The sequence below is a fragment of the Tympanuchus pallidicinctus genome, unplaced genomic scaffold (assembly GCF_026119805.1).
Source record: "Tympanuchus pallidicinctus isolate F22 unplaced genomic scaffold, pur_lepc_1.0 scaffold3, whole genome shotgun sequence".
Lineage (NCBI taxonomy): Eukaryota > Metazoa > Chordata > Aves > Galliformes > Phasianidae > Tympanuchus > Tympanuchus pallidicinctus.
Window position 1 is genome coordinate 36,812,474 of NW_026294747.1, and position 14,921 is coordinate 36,827,394.

At 40.4% G+C, this 14,921-nt stretch overlaps 2 protein-coding genes across 2 annotated transcripts; one reads left to right on the plus strand and one right to left on the minus strand.

Annotated features, from left to right (window-relative positions):
* Positions 1-668: 668 nt before the first annotated feature.
* Positions 669-3,960, minus strand: TRAPPC6B (trafficking protein particle complex subunit 6B). Its single transcript, XM_052694659.1, has 6 exons — positions 3,797-3,960; positions 3,644-3,711; positions 2,627-2,744; positions 1,922-2,005; positions 1,394-1,487; positions 669-841 (listed from the first exon to the last, which is right to left on the minus strand). The coding sequence occupies exons 1-6, from the start codon at positions 3,875-3,877 to the stop codon at positions 810-812; spliced, it is 477 nt and encodes a 158-aa protein (XP_052550619.1). The 5' UTR covers positions 3,878-3,960; the 3' UTR covers positions 669-809.
* Positions 3,961-4,666: 706 nt separating this feature from the next.
* PNN (pinin, desmosome associated protein) lies at positions 4,667-14,444 on the plus strand. Its single transcript, XM_052694645.1, has 9 exons — positions 4,667-4,891; positions 5,086-5,157; positions 5,916-5,984; positions 7,509-7,581; positions 7,662-7,756; positions 9,802-9,877; positions 11,554-11,709; positions 11,798-11,936; positions 12,919-14,444. Exons 1-9 carry the CDS (start codon positions 4,779-4,781, stop codon positions 14,199-14,201), a joined length of 2,076 nt encoding a protein of 691 aa, XP_052550605.1. The 5' UTR covers positions 4,667-4,778; the 3' UTR covers positions 14,202-14,444.
* The last annotated feature ends 477 nt before the right edge of the window (positions 14,445-14,921 follow it).

Sequence of the window (14,921 nt, forward strand, 5' to 3'; positions counted from 1 at the left end):
AAATTTGTTACAAGTTTAAACCAGATGTTTTCATGCTTACCTACAGCAAGATACCTATTGTTACACAAACGTCGTAACAAGTAGTATCCAGCAACCCCCAATCTCCTCTAGGGTCTTGCTGATGTCTTTATAGCTTCTTGCTGGCCTAATCATCTTCCTGCACAAACTCATTACAGAAGTGAGTTGTAGCTAGCAATTAAAAAAAAAAAAAGTACGTTAATACTGAACTTATGCACAATAAACTAAAGCAAATTGCCTTTGCTGGTTGTAGATGTCCTTAGCTGTACAATTCTTCCAATGCAAAAAAAAAAAAAACAACTAACCATTAATTTTAGAGGCATAGGATATACCTTTAAAATAAGTTATCTTTATCTGCTCATATCATTTCTATATTCCAATGAATGCTGTTAATTAAGACTGCTGATTTATGCAATAATTGTTTCCTCAGAATAATAGAAAGTTGCTGCCTCATTTCTTAGGTGACACAAAACACATTTGTTTCTTATACCAACTGAGTCTTCACTGTGACTTTATTCTTAAAATCTGCCTGTTGTTTGATTTAGTACTATAAATCTTTTGTTGGAAACTTTTGAGAGGACAGTTTTTACCATGATGGACATCAATACCTTGGTACGGAATTAATTTCATACCGAGATACAACAGCAGTGTTACTTTAACAAACATTTATTATATGCTTTGGAATTGTGCTGTGCAGTGCTATAATTTACATGCTATATACAAAGCCAAACCAAAATGGCAAAACCACAGACAGAGGATTTTTAAGGTAGATACCCAGATTTGAACATGCTCTACATTTTCTGTATCATCACCTGGAATTTACCTGCAAAGAGAATGCAAAGTCAGATCAAAGCATGAACTTTAGATCTATTACTCCAAGTAGTTACTTTCTTTTTAAGACATTTTTTGTTCAGACATTTCTAAGGAATGTTTCGATCTTATGGTTTAATTGTGAGATATCTAGCCATGATTTAAATTTAGCATTTAAACCTAACTCCAACTGAACACATTCACTTTTTTTTTTAATTGATCCATGCCCCACATTACAGCAGTTTTCTTGTTCAAAGCTCGTGAAAATATTTAGCTCCATCTTAATCAGCTTATGTAGTTACAATGGAGTTCACTTACTACCTTTTTTACTGACTTCTACAAATAAAGAGCACATAAATAGTTGTTTTTATCTTCAGTTATTGCAGTGGAGTTCTGGATGTACGCCCTTTTGCATCCAAAGCCTCCAAATGGAAATATAAGTTTTTAATGTAGCTTTACTTTAATGCCATGGAGGTTCACTGTCAGTATTTTTTAAAGCACAGTGAAGTTGGTGACTAAAGTTATCAAGTGAGCTAATAGAGGAGTACTCTTGAGAAGTACTTACATGCGGGCATTGATGAAACTTCAGCTGTTACAATACTCTTTATTCCCAAATTCGATAGGCCCCCTCTGATTAGTCCACAGGTAAATGCTAAATACTAAACATAAGGTTACATTTTAAAGAAGTTTCAAGGGTGAAGCCTGTTGCAAAACATTGAAGAACTGAAGACTTATCGCTTTGCCAATATAAAACTACAGAGGTTTTGTTATTGTTCGTCAGTGTACTGTGACAGTGGCAGAAGTTTCTTCCTGAACTGCACACAGAATACATCAGCTCAATGATTTTCCACTTGCAGTCAGTACAGCTCCCACCATCAAATCCCACCATGTTTCAAAATCACTGACTGTTTCTTGAAATACAGACCAAATAAACTGTACTCAAAAAAGGTGCATTTCTAAAAAACAGTTTTTGGAGATTTAAATTTTAGCTTCCCTTTTTGGTGGGTTTGTGTCCATTCAACTACAGAATTTCATGTTATTATTAATAGACCAAGATGATTCCAATCAAGTTCATAGATCCCAAGAAGGGTACCTTTGGTGCATGTTCTAAATACTGCTTTCCTGCAGACATTTGTGTCAAGAGTCGGAATTTGTTGTCTTGAAGAACATAAATACCCTGTTTAAAAATAAATAAATAAATAAATAAAAATTAATTGAGTTTCTAATGAGAGGTGATCAGAATTCTACCAAGCAACGTCATCAACAAGCAAGCTTTAGGAAGTTTTTCAGCTGTTTTGTATAGAACTATGTTCAGTAGGGTGCAATTAAGTGTCTTGACTGCTGAAAACTGTAAATCTTTTTCCAAATTAAAAAATGACTTCAAGACAGCCATTCTATTTAAATGAGTTTTAAGGCAGCAATGTAATTTCTCACACTAGTTTTCTACTAAAATATATTGTGAGATTCATGAAAAAGTTCCTGTGTGAGTCTTAATAAACTGTAAGCATCACTGTCCTGTCAGTTTGTAATTCCACAACACTGTGTATGAAATTGAAAACATTTAGTCTTTTCAAACAGGGTGGCAAGAAATACATCATAAGCAATTAATTACTAAATGGTATTCTCAAAATCTGCGCCAACACAGACTTTTAAAAACTGCTTTAAAAAAAAAAAAAGAACAGTCTGGGTTTCTTCCCAGGTAATATATCCTAGACCAAGACAAACAAAAAAATCCACCTATAACACAAGATAGTGTTACTGATTTTGTAACTTAAATAATATTCTAGAGCATTAGTACCTGATGATTAGTCCTTAGGTTGTCTATTTGCTTTTTGAATACAGTTGTCCAAAAATCTTTGCAAATGAACTTCATAATATCTAATTCATCCTTGAACCTGGCTGTATCTTTTGTAAACCTAAAAGACAAGTGAGAGAAATATGTCAGTCACGAATGTACGCGCAACAACTTGACTGATTAAGCAGAAAAATACAAAACAATTTTAAAAAAATGGTACTATACAACATTACTTTAGAGAACGCTACAGAGATTAATGTTCCAGCTATCATGCTAGCAACACTCAGCTTTCACCATGTATTGTAACTTGAGTAACATAGTTTTATCTTAATATTTGCAGCACTGTGGTAAGAATAAATGAGTTTGAACTATATGATCATCAAAGACAGCTGAAGTACATAAAGATATCTTAACATAAAGCTCTCACATATAGTAGTGTTTGGAAGGGCTCCTTCAAATATTGAAAATATCAGCCAAAAAACAAAAGGCCAAATATTAATGCGTAGGAACAATCACACAAAACTTGTCTTCTGAAAAGTGCCTTCCTTCTTCACAGTTCTCCCCCTGTATTCTCCCTGATGGTCTTTGAGTCACTTTGATCAACTCTTGTCTCAGGTAACAGCGATTCAGGATGAGAGGTGACGGCCTTAAGTTATGCCAGGGGAGGTTCAGGCTGGATATTAGGAAAAACAACTAATCTACATAGTGGTAGTGCATCAGAACTGGCTGTCCAGGGAGGTGGCAGAATCAGCATCCCTGGAGGTGTTCAAGAACCGTGTGGATGTGGCACTGAGGGGCACGGTTAGAGGGACGATGGTTGGCCTGGATGCTCTTAGCGGTCCTTTCCAACTTTAACGATCCTATGAAAACGTGACGTAGGGAGCTCAGGATTCTCCACACAACCCGAGACTGCGCAGCGAGGCACCGGGAGACGGAAGATCCAAGGGCTGAGAGGCCCTTGGAAGGGGAAATCTCGCGGTACAATTACAAAATAATTACAAAACTACCCTTCACACCCACCTCTCGATCAGCCCCTGCCCGACTCGAAAGCCCATGCTCTCCAGCTTGGTGGTGCAGCGGCCGTTCTCCTGCAAGACACAAGGGCAGCCGCCGCCTCAGCCTCGGGCCCGGCCGCCGCCGGACGGCCTCGGGGGCGGCACCGGCCGCACTCACCCCTTCGCCCTGCTCGGCGGCTCGGTACAGCCCCGCCACCATCTCGTTGTGCAGCAGCAGGAACAGCGCCTCGTCCGCCATGTCCGCTCCGCTGCGGGCGTCCCCGTCCCCCCGCCGTCACGGCAAAGGCAACGGCCCGCCGCCGGGAGCTGCTGCACCGCCCCTTCCGGGAGCAGGAGGGCTGCGGGCGGCAACGCCGGGGCTGGGCAAGGCTGAGCGGAGAGCCGAGCAAGGGGCGAAACCAGCTCGTCCCGGGGCGTGTATGAGAGAGGAAAGACCGCTTTTGTGCTTTTTTGTTTGTTTGTTTGTTTTTCCAAACGTCACTTTCTATTCATCCTCCATTTCCTGCCTCTGTAAGATGGCAACCGGCGGGGCGCGGGATGCAGCCGGAGGAGCCCCAGCAAAAACGGCACCCGTATTCCGTTAGGGCAGCGTCCCGGCGGGCAGCGGGGGGAGAACTATAGCCCAAAGCCCGCGACGCCCACCCGACACCGCTCCGCGTGAGAACCCGTTACAGTAGCTCACGTTGTGCCGCGCGGGAGAGTACTACGCGGCAGCCCGCAGTAACGCTCCGCCTAATTCGCTCGTTCGGCACAGAGGCTGTGGGACCGTGAAGGTGATTGGCTCCCACCACAGGAAAGTGACGAAGTAACTTTTCGTTAGCTAACACAGACGTCGCTCTGGCTCTCCCGCTTTTGATTCGCAGAGCTGGCAAGCGGCCGCTCTCGGTAATTGGTTAAGAAGGATGTCAGTCCGCCTCTGAGCTTCGTGATTGGCGGATGAGTGCGGAGAGCCTTTCCAGGAGGGCGTACCCTTTCGCTTCAAGCCCGCCTATTGGCAGTCGGCGGCGTCCGCCGAGGGGCTATTGGCTGCGCTGTCCCGTCCCTCGCGGAGCCGAGTGGCGGCTGTCGGGCGGAGCCTCTCCCGCCGTTACCCAGCGGTGCCTTGCGCTGGGCCCCGGCTAGGCCGCGCGGTGGGCGGTATGGCGGTGGCAGTGCGTGCGCTGCAAGAGCAGCTGGAGAAGGCCAAGGAGAGCCTTAAGCACGTGGATGAGAATATCCGCAAGCTCACGGGCCGGGACCCCAACGATGTGAGGTAAGGGGCCGCTTAGCGGGGTCGTCTCGAGGAGGCCTCCCCCGCATCTCCGGCGCGGCCCCGGGCCGGTTGGCGGCGTCCCCGCGGAGGTGGGGGGGGCAGCGATGGCTGCGGGCCCCGCGCCTGAGGCAGCGCCGCGGGAACGCTGCGAGGGGCCCGGGCGGTGCCGCTGAGCGTTGTGCTGTCTTCCGCAGGCCCCCTCAGAACAGACTGCTGGCCCTCTCAGGCCCTGGTGGAGGTAGGGGGCGAGGGAGCTTACTGCTGAGGTAAGGATCCGCGGCTCTCCTTTTCTCTCGTGGCGCCGGGTTGCTGTCTTTGCGCGTTCTGCGTTCTTGATTTGATCCCTGTGCTCGCTGTAAGGGATCGGAAGCTGCTGCTGTAACAACGCGGTCGAGTGGGAGGCCTGCAAGGGCAGCCGGGGTTCGATAGCCTGCGGTGCCTGGTTTGATACCGGTGGCTTTCCTAAGCGCTTCCAGCCGTTACCCTTAAAGTGAAGGAGGACCTTCAGAATGAAGGGAGGTGCTCTCTGCTGAGGTGGGCCTCCTTGCTTTGAAGTGGTGCAAAATCACTGTCTTGGTGGCTAAGAAACTGGTAGTATTTCTAGGGAGAATAGAAAAAAGAATGGAACTCTCCAAAATTCCCAAAACTCATGTAGGTGACTTCTTTTGGGAATTTACCATCTCTACCCTCTTTTATTTCTTATCTCTGTGGTAGAGCCAGAATCAAGAACAGACTTGTACTCAGTAATTTCATCTTATCAAATACATAGTACATTCCTTTTCTTTTGTTAAATTTCAACACCAAATTGTTGCCGAGGCCTTAACACTTTAAAAACTTCTGCAAAAAACTTTTTGAACCTACTGAGGTAGCTCATTTGAGGGTAGCAGCTCATCTGCGTAAATTTAAATGGGTTGATTCACATACAGTGCATTTAAATACTTTATTCCTGTAGCAGCAGTCAAATGATTACAGAATTGAGTAAAATGTATGCCTTGCTCTGAGATCACAAGTGGTTTCCTTTTAGGCGTGGATTCTCGGATAGCGGAGGAGGACCCCCAGCCAAACAGCGGGATCTTGAAGGGGCATCCAGTAGGTGGGTGGAAAAATGCATGTAGAGACCTTGCTTTCTCAGAATGAGAATTTGTAACAGTATATTCTAAATACTTAGATGCAATAATTTAGTAAATGATGACCTTCTATGTCTTCTTCAGAAATTTATTCGTGACTTGTGAGAAAGTTTTTGGAGCTGACTGTGTTGGAATCTCTTTTCTAAATCCTATAGTATTTTAAAGATTATTAGAGTAATATGAAGACTACAGCAATAATATAAAGATAAAATCAGTGCTAAGATTCTTGCACAGTGGAGACACTTAAACGTATAATTCTTTCTCTGCTGGATTCAAGGGCTTATGTGGCCTCTGGAATCACTGTGGAGAGAACTGTATAGAGAATTAAATAACTTTGTGTATTTACTATGGATAGAAAACTCAAAGGTGTTGAAATCTCACACGCGCTATAATGAAGAGCACTTCTCATTTTTGTACTTGCTCCAGTGCAGTGGAGGGGTATTTCTTGTTCCTTGTCCATTCTGCAGGCAACTCCTCCTTTAAATTTCTGGGCGTTTTTGTTGCAGGCTGTAGTGAGTTGATCAGTTTTCTGAATATAGTTACAGTGTTAGATGCCAAATCGTAAAATCTTGATTTAAAAACTTACACTAAGTAAAGCAGGAAATTCATTGCAGTTTGCTGTGTTAAATTTTGCATATTAGCCCAGACTTCTTTAACAATAGACACAAATTGTGACTAGGATTTCCCTTTCATTAAGTTTAATGCCTACTGTGTGACAGTATATACAAAGATTTCAGGCTTTCACAACTGGATGCAGATCCATCATATGTGGCTTTGGTTATAGTGAGCTGCATTTTCTGAGCGCTTACATGCAGTGCTAAATCTTGACAAAAGCAACACTTGCTTTTTAACTTTTGAGTTCTACAAAATGCATACTGAAAAATGGCTGTAGAGATAGTAAACTGCTATACCACAAAGCTGAGATCAAAAGCTGAAAATAACTTTCATTTAATAAATTGCCTAGCTTTCTTTGTTGAAAAACCTGAGGTTATCCAAGGGCTCAGGTCCCAGCTAAATGCTTTGTCTGTCCTTAACTGTTTTCTAGGTATTTGCCTAGATAACCTCAGTAGCATTTTGAATTTGAGAAAACCGTACTGCCCTCTGTGTCTTGATGCATTTAAATCTAACTCGTATTTCTCTTACATAAATAAACATTTTAGGCATTCTGGAAAAAGAAAAGCCCAAACAGGAAACAAAATCCATAACTGCTCTAGAAAGTCAAATAGGGCAGTAACATGGGTTCTTCATTCCTACTTTACTACTGAAATGTCATTGAAATTTAAATCACTTTTTCTCACGTGGTACTTTAAAAATCTTTTTGAACAGTATTTTTTTAGGCAGTGCTGTGAAAGCACTATTTATCTCTTCTCACTGTTCTGATCAACACTTTTAGTGGAATTGTTGGTTCTGCTGACTATATATGCTGGCATATACAGATGCAGTTGTTAACAAATGTTCTCCAGTGGCCAGTAATGCTTTTTACTCCTCAGGCTGGGTGGAGAGCGTCGGACGAGAAGAGAATCACGCCAAGAAAGTGATGGAGAGGATGATGATATTAAAAAGGTAATGCACGACAAAGGGAGCTGTGTAGGAAGAAGGAAAGCATTTAGGTGAACTAAGAAGTTTGTATTTTTCTGTTGTAGCCAGCATTACCATCTTCTGTTGTTGCTACCTCCAAAGAGCGAACACGTCGAGACCTTATACAAGATCAAAATATGGATGAGAAAGGAAAACAAAGGTAGGCAGCAGTCTCTTCATGCATTTAGGTGATGCTTCAGAGTCCTAGCTTAGGAAGTAACTTCAGTTTTTAAAAGGCGTTATACAGATGCTGTTATGTATCAAAGATGGTTTTGAAGATGCACCAGAATAGAGTAGATTGTAGATTTGGTTTAGGTAAATATTCTCTCAAAATATTTACCGTAGTAACAACAAATCATTCATGTAACACAGCTGAAAGAGATTCTGCTTCTCAAGCCATCTACAACAATAAGATTGTTATTGTAACAGGTCCTCTTTAAGTAGGACAACTTAATTGGTTACTTAACATTTTGGACTGTTAAAACAGGAAATAAACCCAGAATGTGAACACAGGGACATCCATTCTGCCCTGCTTTGTGATATAGAAGATTGTGTCAATGTATCTTGGAAGTAACCTGTTGTGTACCTTTATAGCTAGTAAGTATACATCTTGAAAGAGCAGCTGCCAAAGACAGTACAGGTGATTCTTACTACTCCCACTTCTTTTGTTGGCTGAAAAAAGGTTTTAAGTGTGTAGTTTTCTTTTTTTTTTTTTTTTTGCAGAGTAGCTCCTTCATGGGTTTTTTTTTTAATTCTTACTATACTTTTAGGCTAGTTGTGCATATAATTTGACGTTCCTTTTACCTCTTTAAATTCTTAGTGTTTATATCTCCTTTTTCTTCTTGTGCATGTGTGTGTGTTTTAAAGTAGCTCACTAAAGTTCTTGTTAAGATGCACTTATTTTGAGAAGAGCTGTTGGAAAAGCAGCTTTGCAGCAGTATCCAACTTCTTGGACTCTCCAGTCAGTGGCCTACCTGGTGTCATAATCACTTATGCTTCAAGTAGAATCAGAGCTGAAATAGTGAATTGTTTTGCACTTCTTTGATGAGGAACAGAGATCAGTTAGAACAAAAAGACACTTTGCTTGGTCATCTTTTGCTTCTTCTAATGCTGCTGTTGCTTCCATCATTAGTTCCTGACTTTTTCCCTACAGAAGGAATGGTGGTGGACTTTTATAGGGCTTCTGGCACAAAAGGTTTGTCTGTTTGCAATTGTAGTTTTAGCATTTTGCATTTGAGTTGTGTTCTGGGGAGATGAGAAACAGTGTTGATCTTCATGTGACTCATTGGAAAGAGGCCTTCAGGGAGACAGCATCCATTCAGCTCTGGCTTTGCTCAGGGTTTTCTGGGTTGCCATTTGTATACAGATACTCTTGGTGAGGTAATCTCTAGCTTTCAGCTTTTCACCTATTGCTATTTTTGCTGTTGCATGAACAGGTAGTTTTATCTCTGCGTGCCAGGTTATTGCCACTGGAATAGAGCCTTGGAGTCCTGAGTGAGAAGGGTAGTCTTCTTTCTTCTCATTAGGTGAAAGTTCAAGGCAAGTAAGAAAGTCAGCTTCTTGTTATAAAGGCTTAATTTTGCATTAAATGGGAAGAAAGAGAAGGTGAAATTCAGGAAGCTGGTTCATAAGAAGGGAATTCCTTGAGGAATTTTGTTTACGTAAATTTCTTCAAGTGCCCTTAATTAAATAAGAAGAATTCTGGCGTGTGGTGTCTTATATAATAAGATATTGTTAGTTAGATCATTGGCAGATAGTCTTTCACTCCTCTGTGGCTGTGTTACTGCTTAATCCCCCCAGTGGCACAGGGATGTTCTTCAGACAACTTAACAGCCTTCCAATTCAGTGCCTTTTTGAAATCTCACTCTGTGTTTACTCAGTCTTTTCTTCCATGGCCTCCTTTTGTTTTCTTTTTTTATATTAGTGTTGTTATTTTCTGATGTGCAGAGCTAATTTTCCCAATGCTAACTGTGCTGTGTTACAGATAGGTGCTGTGTCTTACCCTTAAGCAAAACATGATATCATGGTGTAAGTTATATCCTCAACTGCTGGCAGTCAGTTTGTTTTCTATTGCTAGTGGCCTTGTGTAGTACTGAGCCTTTAAAAATAACCATCTCTGAGGTGGAAAATTTTCTCTGACTGTTTATACAAATAAAAATCTTGGTGCTTGAACTGAATCTCAAACTTCTTTTTGTTTTTACTCAGGAATCGACGTATATTTGGCTTGTTGATGGGCACTCTTCAAAAATTTAAGCAGGAGTCCACAGTTGCTACTGAGAGGGTACTTATTTTTAGTTCTATAAATCTTTCAGTTGTAAATAATAAAACCAAATTGTCTGATTAAGCTGCTTTAAATAGCAATGAACATTTCCATGGTGTGACTTACAGGTGTCGCAAATTGGTAATAGTACAAATGGGTTTTTGTTTGCTTTAATTTAGTTTGAATTGGGGGTGGGGAAGCAGGAAAGAGACTGCAGTGATTTTATGACCCTGCAATGCTTTTTGACCATTGTGGAAGTGGTAAGGCAATGATCTGTGTATGCTTCTTAATCTCAGTTCATCTTCAAAAGATGTAAAATTCAAAATAGATTCTCTTTTCTTATCAGTGCTTCTTGGGGCACTTCAAAATTCCTGAAATTTGAGTAGAATGATACAGGAACATACAGCTTTGTCATGCCTTCTGCTTAAATACAAGTGGCAGTTTGCTCTATAGTAGAGAAAATGAGCATTCCTAGTTTTAGTGAGCAAGTGTGTGACTGTACTGCATTGCAAATTTTGTAGCTTAGTGGTAACTTCAATATTTTGGATCTAAGTTGGTGGTAATTGTTTTTTTTGCATGCTCTTTTGAATAGTGGATGCTATAGCACCTCTTACTGTTGTCCTAGGTGGGTTATTCAATTAAGAATAATATTTACTTGTAGATTACAAACAGCGTTTAAATGTTCGTGGAGAATTGTATTTCCAGCAGTCTAGAAGCAGATACAAATTCCTTAAATTAATAACCACTTCTGTGTGGTTTTAGCATACCTAGGTTGCAGTGTTGATACTGATTACTTTGCAACTCAGGATTTAGATATCCTAATGTTTTATCTAAATAGTACTGGGCAAAAAGTTCTCTGCCTTCTTGCCTTCAGAGTAGGAAATGATTACAAGAGATGGTCTGGAGGTATGTTTGTGTAAGAGACTGAGAGGTTCCTATTCATTGCAACATATTTCTGAGAATATGCTGCTATTTCATATATAAAATCTTACTTGAAGTGAAGGTATAAACCTAAGGAGTTAGGACACAGATATTTTTTGTCCAAGCACTAAACCATATGTGTGTGTGTGTGTATGTATGTATATATATATATGTATGTGTGTATATATATACACACACATGGGTATATATACATATATATATATATTCTTAAACAACTATTTTGCAATCTGAGCGTATGGCAATATAAGGATATGCAAATAGGGCACTCTTGGGTTACAGTGACATACCTAATTAATGGTGGCAATACTCCAGAGTATCTGTGATATGATTTGTTTTGTTGTTTACAAACTTCAGCCTGTCTCCCTTCATTTGCTTGTGGAGAAAGTGTTGTTTTTTCTTCTGGCTGAAGTGCCTGAAATGTGTTGCTTTTTGTCTTCTGTTGCTTTTTTTTCCCTGCCGTTTGGAAAAAAGTGTTAGAGCTTGTGTTGAAAATTCAAATCCAAACTGAATGATAGAAAAGCAGTTAAAAAGCCATAGGGGTGCATGGTTATATAGTTAATCCTCCAAAAATTGTGTGCCAGCAAGGACTGGCACTGTTTTCTTCCATTACCTGTAATTTAGTAGATTAAGTAGATAAAGATTATTTGTTCTTTGGAAATGCCTTTTACAATATAAATAATTTTAGTTGTACCAAAGCAGGATACTTTCTTGATTTAGAAAAAAAAAAAATTAAAATGAATATTTCTTTATCTTAGCAAAAGAGACGACAAGAAATTGAACAAAAACTCGAAGTACAAGCAGAGGAAGAGAGAAAACAAGTTGAAAATGAAAGACGTGAGCTGTTTGAAGAAAGGCGTGCTAAACAAACGGAGCTGCGGTTACTGGAGCAAAAAGTAGAGCTTGCTCAGTTGGTAAGCTTTAGTTTTGCTCTCAAATCTTTCTGTCGCAAAAAATACACTCTTCTGTATCTTAGGGGATATTTTTGTTTTCAATTCTCAGCAAGAAGAATGGAATGAACATAATGCAAAAATAATTAAATATATAAGAACAAAGACAAAACCTCACTTATTCTACATACCTGGCAGAATGTGTCCTGCTACACAAAAGTTGATGGAAGAATCACAGAAAAAGATGAATGGTAAGTGTTGTTTGTGATACATGACTGCTTTTGTTCTTGCCTCCCCTTGGTGTCTGTTCTACAAATATAAGTCTTTCTGCTTAGATACAGTAATTTCATGGTTAGAGCAAAATGCTCTTGCATGGGTGTTCATCAAAAGTAAAAACGTTAGTCCTTCAGTGATTTTAGTTTTGTGCTTTAATTCTCTTACAAGAGGTGTATATGTGAGCTTGGAAGAACCTTTTTAAAATGTTCTTTAAATTTAGTACCCAGATGTACGCTGAGGCAGCAGCTTCATTTTCAGAAAGACCCATTCTACATTTTGGGAACAGAAGAAAATGCAGGGTTTTCTTGTCCGTTTCACTTTAGGAGTTGTGAAACTCTTCCTTAAAGCATAGCGCTAGAGCTTTGACTTTTTATTTCCTTGTGTGTTCCTGTATCTGTTTCACAGGATGATTACGTTTTCCTTGTGGAAAACGATTCAGAATACTGCAGGTGATGGTAGTCCTGCTGTTCATTTGATTAAATTGAATTTATCCTTTCCTTAAGGAAGTTTTCTTCATTACCTGGGGTGGGGAATAATGGAAGCTGAATTAACTGTCTGAATAGCTTATATTCTTAAAACTTTTTTTTAATATCTGATCTGCTTTCCACTGATTTTTAGTGTCCTTTGTTTGCCTTATGTATAAATACAGCTATTATTCCTGAATACCAAGGAATTTAAGTACAGTTTTGATATATTCATTTTAGTGAAGTCAAAAGTACTCCTAGTTTAGATCTAGGATTTTGTTGTTCCGACACTCAGCAGAGCTGTTTATCCTACTTATTTTAAATTAACTTGTGATCCATTTCATTATGCATGAATGGCTCACTACTTCAGAATGAATAAGGATGAAGTTCTTAAACATTTTGATCACTTACTAGCTTATAATTAAGGAGAAAATAATCTTCAGTTTCTGTAGTTACCTGTCTGAAACTGTTGTTGGTGCATTTTATTCCCTAGCAATCTTTGAAAGCAGGCGCAATGAATTTGCAGAGCAGATTAACAAAATGGAGGCCAGGCCCAGAAGACAATCTATGAAGGAAAGAGAGCAGCAGGAGGTGCAGAATGAAGAAAAGAAGGAAGAACAGAACAAGGAGCAGGAAGAGGGTAAGGTGGTTCAGCAGGTGGAAGAGTTGGAGACAGGTAATCAGCACAATGATGTAGAAATGGAGGAGGTAGGGGAGGAAAAGGGAAAAATAGGTTCAGGGCATAGTGATGCAGAGAAAGAACAGGAAGAGGAAGAACAGAAACATGAAATAGAGATTAAAATAGAAGAGGCTGCTGAGTTGAGGGACAATGACAAGCAACAGGATGGTCAGCATGAAGAGGTCACAGTTGCAAAAGAGGAAAATGAAAATATTCAGCCAGTGGATAATGAGCAGGATATGGCTGAAATGAATGAGGCAGATAGTGTAGAACCTGTAGATAATGAGAACGGCAAAGAAGTAGAACCAGAAATGGAATGTGAAGCTCAGCCAGAAAAAGTGTGTGATATTCCTTCTCCTGAAAAGGAGAAAATTATCAAAACAGAAACTGAAGCCGAAGCTGAAGAAAAACAGGAGCAGGCATCTGAAGCTCAGCCAGAACCCATGGCTGAGGCCTTATCTCAGCCGCAGTCTGTGCCACCACCACAGTCACCTCAGTTATCTCAGTCTGTTCAGGATACAGAGCCCCAGACAGACAAAGATGAAAATGCTGTGGTGTCTGTAAAGGTTGAGGCACAGGCAGAGCAGAATCAGACACTGAGTGCAGAAATGAAAAATAAGACTAGAAGTAGAAGCAAGGGTAGGGCAGGGAACAAAGCTGCTAAGAGCCATAGTCGCAGCAGCAGCAGCAGTAGTAGCAGTAGTACTTCAAGCAGCACTAGTAGTGGAAGTAGTTCCAGCACTGGCAGCACTAGCAGTCGGAGTAGTTCCAGCAGCAGCAGCACGAGTGGAACTACCAGCAGGGACAGTAGCAGCAGTAGCTCTACCAGTAGTGAAAGTAGAAGTCGGAGCAGAGGAAGAGGTCATAACAGAAACAGAAAACGCAGGAGGAGTGCAGAAAGGAAGCGAAGGGATGCTTCAGGAGTAGATAGAAGTCACAAGTCCTCGAAAGGTGGGAGTAGAGATGCAAAAAGTTCAAAGGATAAGAGTTCAAGATCTGACCGAAAGAGATCAATATCAGAGAGTAGTCGGTCAGGCAGGAGAACCTCACGGAGTGAAAGAGACCGTAAATCAGACAGGAAAGACAAAAGGCGTTAACAGAAGAGACCAAGCTTCCTTAGGCTAATCTTTGCAGCAGAAGATTATTTGAGTGAAAGGATTCCGTGTAAGGAGGAGGAGAAGGCTGCCTTAAGAATTGCATGCTGTAAAAAATCTTTTGGAAAAATGCAGACTGTTTACCAGGCATTCTTGTACTTTTTACATAATTTTGTAAAAGGTTACCTACCAAAATTATGTGAAGTTCCTGAAAATGTAAAAATAAAAGATTAACACTCCTTTGCATCTCTTTTTTTTTTTTTTTTAAATATTCTGTATTCATTAAGATCCTCTGTATATTTTAATAGGCAAATCTATAAGTTGGTGTGATCACTTTTTCTGTACCATAAGCTTTTTTTGTAGAAATAAATGTGCGTTTTAAATAAATTGAGATGTCTTGTTGACACTTAAATTCCCCTTTTAGATCAGATGTAAGGAGGCAATATTGCAGGAAACGTAAAATTTTGCTTTTCCCCTCTATTTCTTGCAATAATGGGAAACTTAAGGCTCTCCAATCCCTCCAGTGCTAGATGGGAAGGGAAAGTAATTGCTTTGAATCTATGTTTTTTTGTTTTCTTCTGTAATCACAAATTCTTAGTCAATTCTATATTCCAGTTCTATGAAACTTTTTCCTACCTGTAGGCAAGCAGTGATTAAATGTGAACACTTAAAGCTGACCAAGATAGCTCAAGTCAGTCTGGAATACTGCTCTCACCTGCTTTC